At 40.0% G+C, this 13,130-nt stretch overlaps 1 protein-coding gene across 1 annotated transcript; it reads right to left on the bottom strand.

Moving 5' to 3' along the window:
- Positions 1–287: 287 nt before the first annotated feature.
- LOC104521174 (E3 ubiquitin-protein ligase RNF170) lies at positions 288–12,380 on the bottom strand (the record flags this gene model as incomplete). Its single annotated transcript, XM_029083774.1, has 5 exons — positions 288–593; positions 1,635–1,745; positions 2,215–2,288; positions 6,658–6,766; positions 12,309–12,380. Coding segments are annotated over 5 exons (672 nt in total), but the record flags the coding sequence as incomplete, so codon positions are not given.
- Between the last annotated feature and the right edge of the window lie 750 nt (positions 12,381–13,130).

Raw genomic sequence — 13,130 nt, 5'->3', positions numbered from 1 at the left:
ATTGTCATTTCAAGCTCTGTTCATAGCTTTAGGCGTTTTCAGTTCAGGCACTTGGTACGAAGGTAAGTTACAGAAAAATGCAGCATGAGAGTCTAGCAAGTGTACAGTGTAAAACTGGCCTTCCGAGCGCTTGCACATCGAATCGCTTGGCCATGCCAAGTGTTGCTGAGTCCTGCTTCAGCCTTTGTTAGCAGCAGAATGACACATCCATCATACCCTGCCCCAAATCAAAGAGAAGCCTGTCATCGCTTGATGAAGTCTGACCAAGGAATCCAAGTTTGAGTCAGTCAGGACTCTGACAGCACACTCTGAGCTGCAGACCTTGCCAGAGTCACCCCATTAGATGCAATTTGCTGACAAATGTTTATCATGCAAATTAAAAGAAGGGAAACAACCACCATGTCATCAGCTGTTCCAAGCATCCTGCAGAGAGGCCCAGGCTTTGTGTCAAATGAAGAAGACAAGCATATGATCGTTCCAAAGGAGCAAACAGCAACTCTGAGGAAAAAAATCCATACGAGACCACCCCAGGTGAAGATTCCTCGCAAGGCAAGAGTCAGGAACAACGGCAGGTCGTAAAGGTAATCTGCAAACTGAATGTTCAGATGAGTTATGTTATGTTGCATTCTGATGCCTGCAGTTCTTTCAGTTGAATGTGTCTCTTAAGCACTTTTAGATTCAAATCCCTTGAAGGCAGAAACTTCCTGTGCTTTCCAAATCCACCTACACTGTTCAATGCTTTTGCAGTATCTGGAGGCACAGTTCTACAAGGAATCCCCACTGCCCCAGCACTTTGAAACTATCATGCTTGCCATTGAATCCTTTTGGAAACTGAGCCTTAATGGCTGCACTGAGTATTTGCCTGTCTTTAAAATCTGGCATCAGGTGTAGGCTGTGGATGCTTGAAAATGAGGCCTTGGTGTGGACAGGAACCATAGGACCGAGTGATTATTCCTCTTCACTAATGCCAGTTTGTTGGGTTGGAAAATGATATTCCCCTTCACAGTGCTTAGTTTAGTCCGTAGATTGAAAAAGACTCCACAGTCCTTTCAGAGCCGCTACCAGGACATGACAGGAGAGGAAGATTTGCTTTGGTGATATTCTGCACCCTGTCAAGAACGGGCCTCACTTGTGCCTTCAGCCCTCATCTTCACATCATTTCCGCTGCCTGTCCCACCTCTGTACTGGCTTTAAGAGAGTGCAGAGCCAGCGTGGACTGTTCAAATTTGGCAATAATTGGGGAAAAAAATAGCTGCTTTCTAAGCTGGAATCTGATTTGAAATTTTAAGAGGCAAGTTAAAATCCTGGAGTTCAAATCTGAGTTCATATTTGAAAGTTCCAGCCTGACCATCTCTAGTTCTGCTTTGCTTCCTGTATTTCATCCCACGTTGCTTTCTGCTCCCTGCCAGGATGACTGCAGAAGGACTCCTCTGAGCTAGGAACTCCAAGAAACACCTTTACTAGAAGGTGCTGGACCCAGCTGTGGATGGTAACACTGCCACTATGATACCACCAATAAGTGCACGGAAAGGTAATTCACATAATGATACAAACTAGTTTTCACTGCTGGGTCTTTCAGTCCTCTATGTGTTAGGCACTACTAACTAGGTAAATGTAAATTTATAAACACTTACTGGTCGAGGTTGCCCTGAGAAACGCTTGTTGTAGTCTCTGATGTCATGTACAGTTTGTTCACTTGGCTTCTCTTGTTGCTTTTCGCAAGAGATTTTATCCAGAAGAACCACCTTTGTAAGAAAAGCAGATTGGCATTAGCACAGTGTATTTTAATCTGCAGTGTAAAGGATTGTGTTCTGCAGCACGTCTCCCTCCATAGTCTCTCTCTCGTGACTGGACCTTTGTCCAGCTCCAGCAGCTCCACAACAGCAAGAACATTTTCCTTTTATAACCTGCATCCATCCTTCCAGGCAGTCTCTGAACTTCCATATTGCTTTTTATGGAATGTTATCCCAGAGATTCAATAAATTATACAAAAGTAAAATGCTGGAGGCCTGTTTAATATTTCACAGAGTTGCCTGATACGATGTGTCATATGATAAATGTGAATGGCTGCAGGGTCATGCAAGTCTAAGTGGGTTTTGAAATGCTACAGAAAATTAGAGGATAAATAAAGTTGATCATAGGAGCTCAAGTTTGTCATTTTGTATGTAGCATAATGCAGATGTGTACATGGGAGTGAGTACAAGTCAGTCTTACCTTTTGTCTGCAGAGAGGGCAGGTTATGGCTGCTAAGCAGGGACTGTGTTTCCAGTATGTGATCAGACAGGAACCTACAAAATAAAAAAGAGAAAAAAAAATTAAGATACATTAAATATATTTGAGGATATTTAATGTTTACAAGGAAGTTATCAGAATTAATAACTGACTGTGAAAATGAATGTAATTCTTTGCTTTCATTTTAATATGTGATTTTACTCTGCAAAGTGACTGTGTAAAAGTGGAGCCTTAGCTCTTCTACACTGGTACGGCAGAGAGACATGGACCTCCTAAGGGAGGCTTTGATTCAGTTTCTTTTCCTGTGGATAGCATCTGATTCCTGAAGCTCCTTGGACTGCGGCTGAAGCACTCGGGAATACAGGCGCCCTTCAGAGCACAGCGCTGGCTGCTGTGGACAAAAGCAGTGCAGCTGCATAAAGGTCGAGTTCCTCCAGAGCCTGTCTGGCTTTTAAGGGTTGTGAGGGCCAATTATCCCAAATAAAGTGACGTGCAGAGCCAGGGACAGCCTGGTGATGCAGATGCCTGGTGGCACAACACGTGTCTTGGGCATAAATATCATACGCTGGGCTATTTTGTCCATTTGCTTTTTTTTCTTTTTCTTACTATATTTCAACTCTTACCCTTCCTAACTGCATGTGTAGCTCTGGATGAGTGAGCTGCTGCATTTTTTTTAATTCTTCTTACCCAGACAACTGCTAACTAACTTCCAAATACAACATCATCTCTTCTTATACTAGAGTCTCAGGTGTGAAAGAGGGCAGAGTCTGAGGACAGCAAGATTCGAGCACACATGTAGCTGACAGCAGTGGCTGACACACATGAATGTCAGTGCTGGCACTAGCAGCAGAAACAGCAAAGCATAAATAGCATCTAATCAGAAGCAGCACAGCTTGATTTTCAGCTCCCGGGCACAGTGTGCAGTGTGACAGGTCAGGAAAAAAAAAAATCTCTCCACGTTTGAACTGATCAAAATTGACAAGGACCCAAGTGAAAACAGAAGCAGAACGCCGCGCTGCCATTTTGATGGAATTGTTTTATTGAGTTGAACGATGCTCTTTGTTCTTAAAAATAACCAGCGAGTAGTTTCTTGTAAGCACTATTATAACAAGAATTCTTCGGGAGCCCTCAGCAGTGTGCTTGAAACTGAGTATAAAAATGTCGGTGGTGCTCTCCGTTATGTCCTGTATACGGGGGGTTTGGCCCTGAGATACTTCTTTTGAACCTCGCTCTGATCTGTGCTTTTTACCTTTTGTTTTCATTTGAGTGCAGGGTTTTTCTTGATGAGTCTTCTGCTTTGTTTGCATATACAGACCAGTTGGCTGGGCACATGGCTAATGTGTACCCTCACTCTGGCAGCCAGCTTCAAGCTTTTGCTTGACATTGTGCATTTGACAAACACCGTGTCCAGCTGGGTCCAGATCCTGTATCGTGGTCCACACGCTGTATTGCTGTGTCTGTGCTCAGTCCCAGTTATGACATTGGGGCACTAAAGGATCTCATAGTTCTTCAAGGGCTTTCAGAAAAGAAGCTCATGGAAATTAAAATTTGCTGCATGCAGAGTCCTTTGTTTAATGGAACAGGAAAGGAAGGATGACTCTGAAGTTGACCTATTTGTGCTTCAGTGCATTTTTCATAAAATAGACAAAATCCTGTTTTAATCTAGCCTGCTGCATAACCTTCTGAGGGAGCCTGTAGGTTTCTCTAAAATACCTCTGTGGTTATTGTTAATTAGAAAAAAATAATATTGCTCAAGGATCACTTTTCAGTTGAACTTCCTGAACATATGGTTCAAACTGAAGCTGAAAAGGAAAACTTCAGGACAAACTGTATGAATTACTACTACTACTAAAATCAGACATTTTTTATAAGTCCACATTAATCTTCTTTAAAAGCTCTGGGTTGACCACATTTTTTAAATAAAACTTTTACCAGAGCGGAATTTATTAAGAGAGCTCAGCATTGCCTTAGCTCTGTTCCACAGGGCATCAAGAGAAGTTTTATTACTGATTTCAGACACAACAGACTTAGATCTACACAGAATGGTTTTGATAAGCCCAATGTAAAGTTTTATTGGTTTAAGACATGAAAAACAGACATGTTACAGAGGCCGCTTCTACTATATAAACATAGTCATAACATATATAATGCACTGCACTGGAATCAATGCTGCAGAGTGTAAATGATGATGTACTTGAGGAAAGTAAAGCCTAGCTAAATATATACAGCTAATGATAGCAATATATACCAAGCTTGTATATGGTATGTCTCCTCTCCAGATCTCAAAATAACATGAAAATAAAGTCCATATCATTATGTGTGATTCCTAGATGGAAAAGGGAAAATGAACCAGGCCAGAGAAAGAAGAAAGTTGATGATTTTTGTTGTTATGTCTGTCTTTGTACTTGAAACTGTAACTTCAGCGACATTATTTGAAACAGGTTTTGAGGCCATATGCTTACTGTTTGTCCTGGAGTGAGTTATATTCAAAGCATCCTTTTCCTGTATGTTATAAAGCAATATTATAAAAACATGAAACGAACTAAAGTATGAAAAGGTGTTACTCATGAGGTAGGTGAGTCCTACCCAGTGTCCCTACCTGTTGGTGATCAGTGATCTGGTGTGGTTTCAGAGGATGGAGACAGTGACAGTGGTGCTGAGGAGCTGTGCTGTGTGAGTATCATTTCAATCTAGAGAAAAATGACACTTCCTAAAGATAAAATTGTGCTTTTGTTGCACCAGCATTGACACCACAGGCCATTGTTCTCATTTATGATTGGGTCAATTACATGGTGAAAAAAAAGTGTAAATGGTTTGTAAATATAATTCACACTTGCTTTAAGGTCTGTAAAATGGCAGAGCAGTAGAAAGGAGCTTTATGGTTCTGACATATGGTGTCTTTTGTTGTATCTTGCTTGTTGCAGTATCGGACAGTACTGCCTCCAGCTGCCTGCCTGCCCCTCTGCCAGAGATCTCAGGCTGCACAGTAGCATTGTCCTACCTTCATGGGCAGTTTCAGCCTCATCAGATCATGAACTCCAGTTCTCTTCTGCCAACCCTGCTGTGGGGATGACAGCAAGGAACATGATAAGCAGCTGGGGCCGTGAGGTTGTAAACTTCACCTGTAAATTCACGGGACCACGTGTGTCAGAGATCTGAGAAAAACAATGTTCAGTCCAATATGCTGGTGGCCTTATCCTGCTGCCTTTCAAAGCAGGTGCAGAGCTCTCACTGGCTCTAGTAGTGCAGAATGTGGGCCTTAAAAATCCTGAAATCCCCTTTATAAATGGAATTATTAACATAACTCCCTCCACTAGTCTATGCTTCATCCTTGTATTCCCTTTGAACAATGATTTAAATTTTGTAATCCTAACCATACAGCTTAGCAGCCTCAAAGGCACTGAGCAGACACATCTATCTAGAGAATTATGGTTTTACTTAGATTATGCAGTGACTGTAAGTGCACTGGGTGAGGACAGGCGACCACACCACAGGCAGCCTCAACAGAAGCACCCTCTAAATCTGGATCTGCCCCTTTCCTGTTACGACAGATCCTGGCCTGGAATAAACAGTTACTGAGCATCCATCATGATGAGATGTCTTTGAACATTTTTCCCCTGTATGACCACACAGATTTACTTAAAAACTGATAAACAGATTAAAAGAAGGTTTATACATGATTAGAAACTCACTGTTTGGATTGTTTAATATGTAACTTCTAGGGTTTTTTGTTTAGAAACCTTTTACAGGACTACACAAGGTAATTATGCCTTCATGCTCTAGTTCACTTGTGCTGAATTTTAGGCAAATGTTTCTTCATGGGAAGAAAGTCTGTGGAACTGAATCAGACCCAAGCCCAGTGTGTCTGACTCCCAATTTTCACCAATATAAATACAATCAGCATTAATTTTAAGGGATAGCTGGACTTTTATGCTGTTGATAAAAAAGACAAGCCTTCTTCCCAGAAGTGAGTTTATACTTGAAGATAAGACTTTATGTTTATTACCTCTTGAGCTTTCATAGTTACAAACTATCTGATTGTTAGATGGTTGATTTTTATATCAGGGGGTTTTTTTGCATGGCTGAATATAAATTGTGTGATTTTCTGGTGCATTTTACCCATTCCTTGAGCTGTTGTAATTTAACAGTATCCTGTGATATCTGCTGCTTCTTGTCATCTTAAGACTTATTGGGCATTTCAAAAGTGGCACCTTGTAGATGTGAAAGTAATGAGCAAAAAAAATAGTTACTGATTTTTTTAGGGAGATATAAAGATGCAACTGCTCCTGCTTCTATTGAGAGCACTTACACTGATTCCAGGGAGAAGGGCTTGGTCCTAGTTCTTACATAGTACCTGAGATTTCTGTAAGAGTGCTTTATTTAGTGGCCTTTATAAGCACTGCACTGTCAATCCAGAAAACTTACCACAGAATAAATGTCCGCAGTTGGTTTCTACTGGGAGGGTAGCTGTCTGGAGACAGATGGGGCAGCTGAAATCACTGTGATTACCAGGTTGCCAAATTTGTAGTGACTCCTGGAAGAGAAGTAGTACAGAGTCTTCAGTAAATTAGTATTTTGATTGGCATATTCAGTTCATTAATAATAATTTACTATGATTAGCAGAGAGTCATAGAAACTTACGTATAGATGTCACACATAACTAATCATTACCTCAGCAGATAATGAAAACTAGGCACAGAGAAGTGAAGTGCTTTGTGTAATCCTACAGAAAGGGCCAGTGTCAGAGGCAAGATCATGATGCCACATTTCTGCTTCCAGTGATATGTCTACATACCACTGGATAATATTTATGTTTTGAAAGCCAGTCAAGTTTGCACCACTGGCTTCTCTAGCCGTCGTTATTAGTCAGACAGCACCTGAAGTCTGTCTGCCTCAGTAGCTTCTGGATCTTTTTCCTCTTCCTTTGTAGTCATGTCTATCACTTAAATGTACTGAAATACAGACCAGTGCCTTCTCTGCCTTCCTTGGGAGGCAGAATGGTGTTCTTAGTGTGTACCACAGGCTATGTAACAAAAAGACTCCTTTATTTAAGCAAAAGGATTGCTTCCAAACAATCCTTCCCTTTGCTTAGCAAAGTCTGTAATTAAGAATAATATTGAGCTTTGTTTTTAGAGTGGGAGGATAACAATTTTGTAAGCCTCTGAAGTGCTGAAGAGCCATTTTGAAGCACATTTGTATTATAATATTTCTGTAGGGGAAAGGCTGAAGGATGTACATTGGTCTTCCAGTCTTTGCCCCTAAATCATTGCTTGAAAGCAGTAGAAGTCTATTTGGGAATATATTCATCTATGCCAGGATTGTTTGATACAGTGAGAGATAAAAGAACTGTTCTTACTTGATATTGATTCCTTACCACATTGAAGGTTTTTTCTACCTTTATTATACTGCATTAGCTAGTCTGTAATGGATGATGCACCTGCCTACTTCGACTTAGCACACCATGGAGAAACCTGCATTTGACCATATATTCGATTACCATAACCACAATGAGATCAGTCTTGGAAGAAAATGTAATAAGAATGTGGTTATTGTCCTTTCTTTCTCAAGACGAAGTTATTTCAATGTTCCTATCAGTTCCAGAAACAGAGGAGTGCTTCTGAAGTTGGGAGGGAGCGTCCAAGGAAGTTCCTTCACTTTAAGGCAGTCTTAAAGGTTACTGATTGTCCTCCACTGCCTATGCGTGTTTAGCGAGGTTCAACAGGAGATGGCATCAATTACAGCTTTAGTTTGTATTTTAATCAAAAACTTACTAACTTCACGTTTCTTAATGACCAGAGAGGTCCAGCATTGCATGGAATGGGTGTTACTTCTCCATTACTGAAGTAAGGCGATGATGGCATACTTTGAGATTACAGTACCACTGCCTGGTTGCTGTCCCTTGATGCCCCATTTGGATTGCACATTTGTTTTTCACATACCTGATTGGCACCTGTCTACATGACAGATCAATGAATACACCTCCAAGTATTAGACCTATTTACAGAAGTTTTGATAAGGAGAAAATTGAATAGATTCTATATTTTGCATGTCAAATACTGGAAGACCCAATCTGTGAAGATTCAAGCTCATTTGACAACAAAGATTTTATTTAAGTAATTAATTTTTCTAATACAATAATTTCAAGAGAGAAGAGAGGGGTCGTCATGTAGGTCTGCTAAATGAATGAGCAGGAAACCAGGTTGCTTGCCACAGCCATGTCTAAAATAACAAGTTCACCAGATCACCTTTAATACCAGGTGCTGATTTTCCTTCCTGTAACGAGGATCTGTAAATAAAAAGAACTGGAGGTTTTAAAACAATGTGCCATAACTACTGGGAAAGGTCTTTCTCCTTTACTGTTCATGAAGTTATTGATGTATTTGTTTCTGATTCTCAACAGAAACATTTCAGATGCTGAAGAGGTTTACATCGTTTTCTGATGTTCCTCTCTGTGCACTAAGATTGTCTCTTGCTGAGATAACAACCACACAACAGCCCAACAAAGCTGGATATGAATAACCATAACATAGCAATGACCAGATTCAAGTCCAGTACACGGACAGGTGAACTCCAGGCAAGCAGGATGTAACCCAGTGCTACCTAAAATTCATCTGCCACATCACCTTCCTGTATTTTGACTTCCCAGGCAATGGTGAAGGAAGGGGTATGTGCAGAGTCAGCAAAGCATTACTTCAGCCGATACAAGCTGTGACAGTTTTCATCAGCTGAGGAACTGTCCCAGAGCAGTTGTGTTTATAAACACTGCTTATATAAGCTGATAAGTTATCTACTCTTTATTTTTGCAAAGTAATAACACACACATTTCTTCAGCTTTGTCTCATACAACAAAGGGAACCAAATGTGTTTCTGATTATGCAGTAGATACTGAGTCAAGGGAAACCCAGCATTCCCAGACCATAACTGATGGAAATTTTGAAAAGCTCTCTTGCCCTCTGCAACCTCAACAAGTTGAAATCGCTCATGTATTTTGTATTAGAATATGTTGCACAATAATTAACTTACTATATGACTTGATATGGACAAATGATTATAGTTTGTTTTGTTTTGTTTTGTTTTGTTTTTTCCAGATGACTCATCTTCTGCTGACTTAATGAGCAAGTCTGCAGAAACAGTGTTTGTGCTGTTCAGAAAATAGGAAAATTGAATGTTGCTGTGTTGCTGTGCAGCAGTTCTGGCTGCTGAGGTAAGCTACCACACCAAGGGGCTGGAAACTTGTCAGCTGAGGGCAAGTTTCTGTTGAGACCTTGAAAATGCTCAAGCTCTGCTCTCAGAGCATTTGAATTAGAGTGAGGACACTGTGAATGAGAGCAAAGAACCAGGCAGTGATCCTGTATCAGTGACACTAGGTGAAGAACACATGTGTGTATACAGTGAAGAAAAATCATTCAAACTCGGTACCATGAAGCCGCATTTTTTATCTTCTGTAATCTCTCTCTTACTGAATGAAGCGAGGTGGGAAGCTGGACCAGCTCTGGCAGTATGACTAACAGCTGGCAGATCCACAGGAGGAAAAACCAGGAGGTTCTTTACATATACAATCAGTCAGGGAGCATTCTTGTTAGGGATGCTAGAAATTTTTTATTTCAGCAGGTACTGGGCATGGAGTACTATTAAATGCAAAGGGAGTACCTCTGAGTGAGGAAGTCCCTGAACCAGAAATAGCTAGAAAATGAAAGAGTATTCTGGGGAGGCATCATATAATTGCCTGTTTCTTTATTCTTCTGTAGGCATCTCTTGCTGCAGAGTGGGCAAGAGGGCCCTGGTTTGACCTGATATAGCCACTCTTACATTAATAGAGCATTTTGGGGTAAAAAGAGACTTGGAGTCAGCTTCAGTAAATATATAAGCAGCTTAGTCCTGTCCTGAGGAGATAGCCTAGGAAAAACATGCCAAATCTTTCATTTATTTTTAATAGATTCTATGCACATTGTAACATTTCTGATTTATTGAGTCCAAGCACTAAAACTGTTGTTCAAGTTGGCTTTATCCTGGTTATAAGGGGACCGCCCAGCTATATCTGATAGGAAGAGAAGAGAGATGGTATCTGATGTAGCTATAAGTCTGCCAGAATTAATTTACCCCTTCCAAAATCTTAAGCCAGCCTTTGAAGATTTGAACTAGCAGATTGACTCAGAGATTGAAGTAGTGATTATGGCGGTTAGTATCTTGTGTCATGAGACTGTGAGATTTTGATGGCATTAAATAGTCTTAACAAAATATTTAATGTGAGTCTGCCTAGAATGACAGATTTTTAGGGAGCTTCCTCTCATGCAGTAGTTCTACATGTAATCTAAAACCAGCACAATTAAAATTGTCATTCCTGTTAACATTTTAGGCTGGGAACTTTGAGAGTGCCCATAAAACCTCCTATTTCCTAGCCTTGTATTTGGATGTTGGTGCCTGCCTTACCTTTGAAAATCCCAGGCCTGGATAATGCCATGCTGATACTGTAAAGCAGCTTTGATAAATAAGAAGGGAACTATGGAAGCAGTTTTCTAGGTAGCATACTAAAATTAGGCTCCTCTGCCAGGTACATCTCTGCTATGGGAGAAGTGGGGCAGAGTTGCACCATTTGTCACCAGAAGCATCATGTTCTAGTAACTTGATTAGCTGCGGTCAAATTAGGGAGTGTCACAGAGTGATCACAGAAAATCAGGTTTGGAAGTTCCCTCAGGATTCATACTGATCACCTGGTGAGATATGAAATGAATCTGTTCCCAAGTCTAAGAGACAGAAAGAAGCTCAAGAATTCCTCATACTTTACACCTATAGAACTCACCTTGTGTTACATGAAGGAAGATACCCAAATCAAGATTTTCCAATAAGATTTGCTTAATACTATTTTGAACACTTAATGTTGGCTTTTGTCTAAGATTCATCTTTAACCCATATGTTCTTGAATATCATGCTACAGCCAGAATGGGACATTAAAATATATAGTCCAGTAGAAGTCATTTTATTTCATTTGGAGGGGAAAAAAACCAAACCAAACCAAACCAAACAAAAAAACCCAACCCCAAACAAAAAACCCCCCAAAACCCCAACCAAATGGTTGATGATTCATGTCAAATTTTAAATTTGTTGGTTGACAAAGACCATGGGAAGTTTACATGTTTATTTTTAAATACAGTTTTAAGTTTTTCTAAAATCAAGTCCTTATGTTTATATTCCTTTCTCAGTGAGCACCACCTGAGTCACTTGGTTTTGGTGTCAGATTTGCAAAAGAATTCACCATGTAAGTACCTCATCAGGGGCCAAGCTTTGAAGCTCTTGAAGCCCAGAAGTTCCCTACATGACAGATTTTTGAGAAAAAGATCTTTTCAAATCTGGACACATCTTTTGGCTTAAAAAGAAAGCCAAGCATTTCAGAAAATAATTCTAGTAGAACTCTGCAAAAATCAAACTTACGGTACTAAAGCTCCACCACTAGATTTGACATATTTTTAATAGTTGCATGCAAAAGAAAGGTGTGGAGTAGTGATCAGATTGCTGGTTATGAAGCCAGAAGCTCCTGGGTATAAACCTTTATCTCTGTGACCCAGCTCGGCTCACCGCATCTTCCAGTTTTACCACAAAGAAATTTAGTTTTAAAGCATCAGTGATGAGTCCGTTCTCATCAGCATGCTTGACGAGAAGGAACTTAGCTTTTTAAATGCTAACAAACATTCATTTTTCCATGAACATGTGCCATTATTTAGAAGTAAAATAGACTTTGCTTCGAGGTTTAAACTTGTGAGGAAGGCATGATACTGTGTGACCTCTTGGTCAGATTACTTTGATAGGTGAGCAGCTGCTCAGTGTCTCAATTACAAGGCCAATTAAGATGATCAGGGAGGATACACTGGACTGCCCATTATTTGACAATGCATATTTAACCTACTCACAAGCCAATTAAAAATATGACATATTTTAAAGGGAAGAATTAATTAATGCAAATTTCCCCAAAGTAATCTAATGATTAAAAGTATAAGTAAATACTTCAATTATTTATTCATAATCATTCTAATGAACGCTTCCTACCATGGTTCAGAAGACCTACATAAAGTTGGGCTTACCATTCCCCCTTCCAGAAATGTTGGAGAGGAGCTGAGTAAGTTGCACCCAGTGACAGTGTTGGTGTGGAACCATTAATTAAGGCCAGGTATGCATCTTTGTCAATTATTAACTTAGTTGCCCAATGGCAAGGGTCTGTCGGGTTTTCTAAATTACAGTTATGAAAGAAACGTGGTGGGTTTTTTTTTTCCTTCAAATAAAGCAAGTTTGCTAAAAACAGGACAATACAGGGGGAAACAACCCCTCAACCCTCCCTTCATAAAACATCTAAATAAATCTGTCTAACATAATTGAAAAGATACCTGAACCTAATTAAAAAATTGCATTACTATTTTTAAATATTAACTTGATCAAGGGCACGCTACAGGTATTTTGATCATCTGATAGAGTAGCAGCTTATCAGTACTGTTGTGAAACGGGTTTAAAACTTGCCAGACCCTTGTGATACTCTGGAATTGCATAACTGCAGAACTGCATTGTGTAACACAATATTGTCCAATTAATCATGTAAAGTGTAGAATTTAAGCAGGTCTTATGTGCTAAAATAATTTTAAATGATAGGGATATATACTTGATAAGGTATTTATTCTTTGCCATGCTCTGTGGTCCTTAAGAAAGGCTTGATTTCTGTAAAGATGTTCGCTAATTTAAGGCAGCAAAATGAATAAGGAAACCTGTTAACAGCTTGGTTCTGTGCAGTGTTAACCATCCTGATCCTGATTCAACAAGGCACTGGAGCACATGCCTAATTTTCAGCCCTCAGGTAACACATAACCTCTTAAGGAGGAGTGGAGTGGGAGTCAGTAATATTGGAATAGAAATAA

Source organism: Antrostomus carolinensis, unplaced genomic scaffold, assembly GCF_000700745.2.
Source record: "Antrostomus carolinensis isolate BGI_N321 unplaced genomic scaffold, ASM70074v2 scaffold15112, whole genome shotgun sequence".
Taxonomy (NCBI): domain Eukaryota; kingdom Metazoa; phylum Chordata; class Aves; order Caprimulgiformes; family Caprimulgidae; genus Antrostomus; species Antrostomus carolinensis.
Note: the sequence above shows the minus strand (reverse complement) of the source record. Positions and strands in the feature narration are given on the sequence as shown.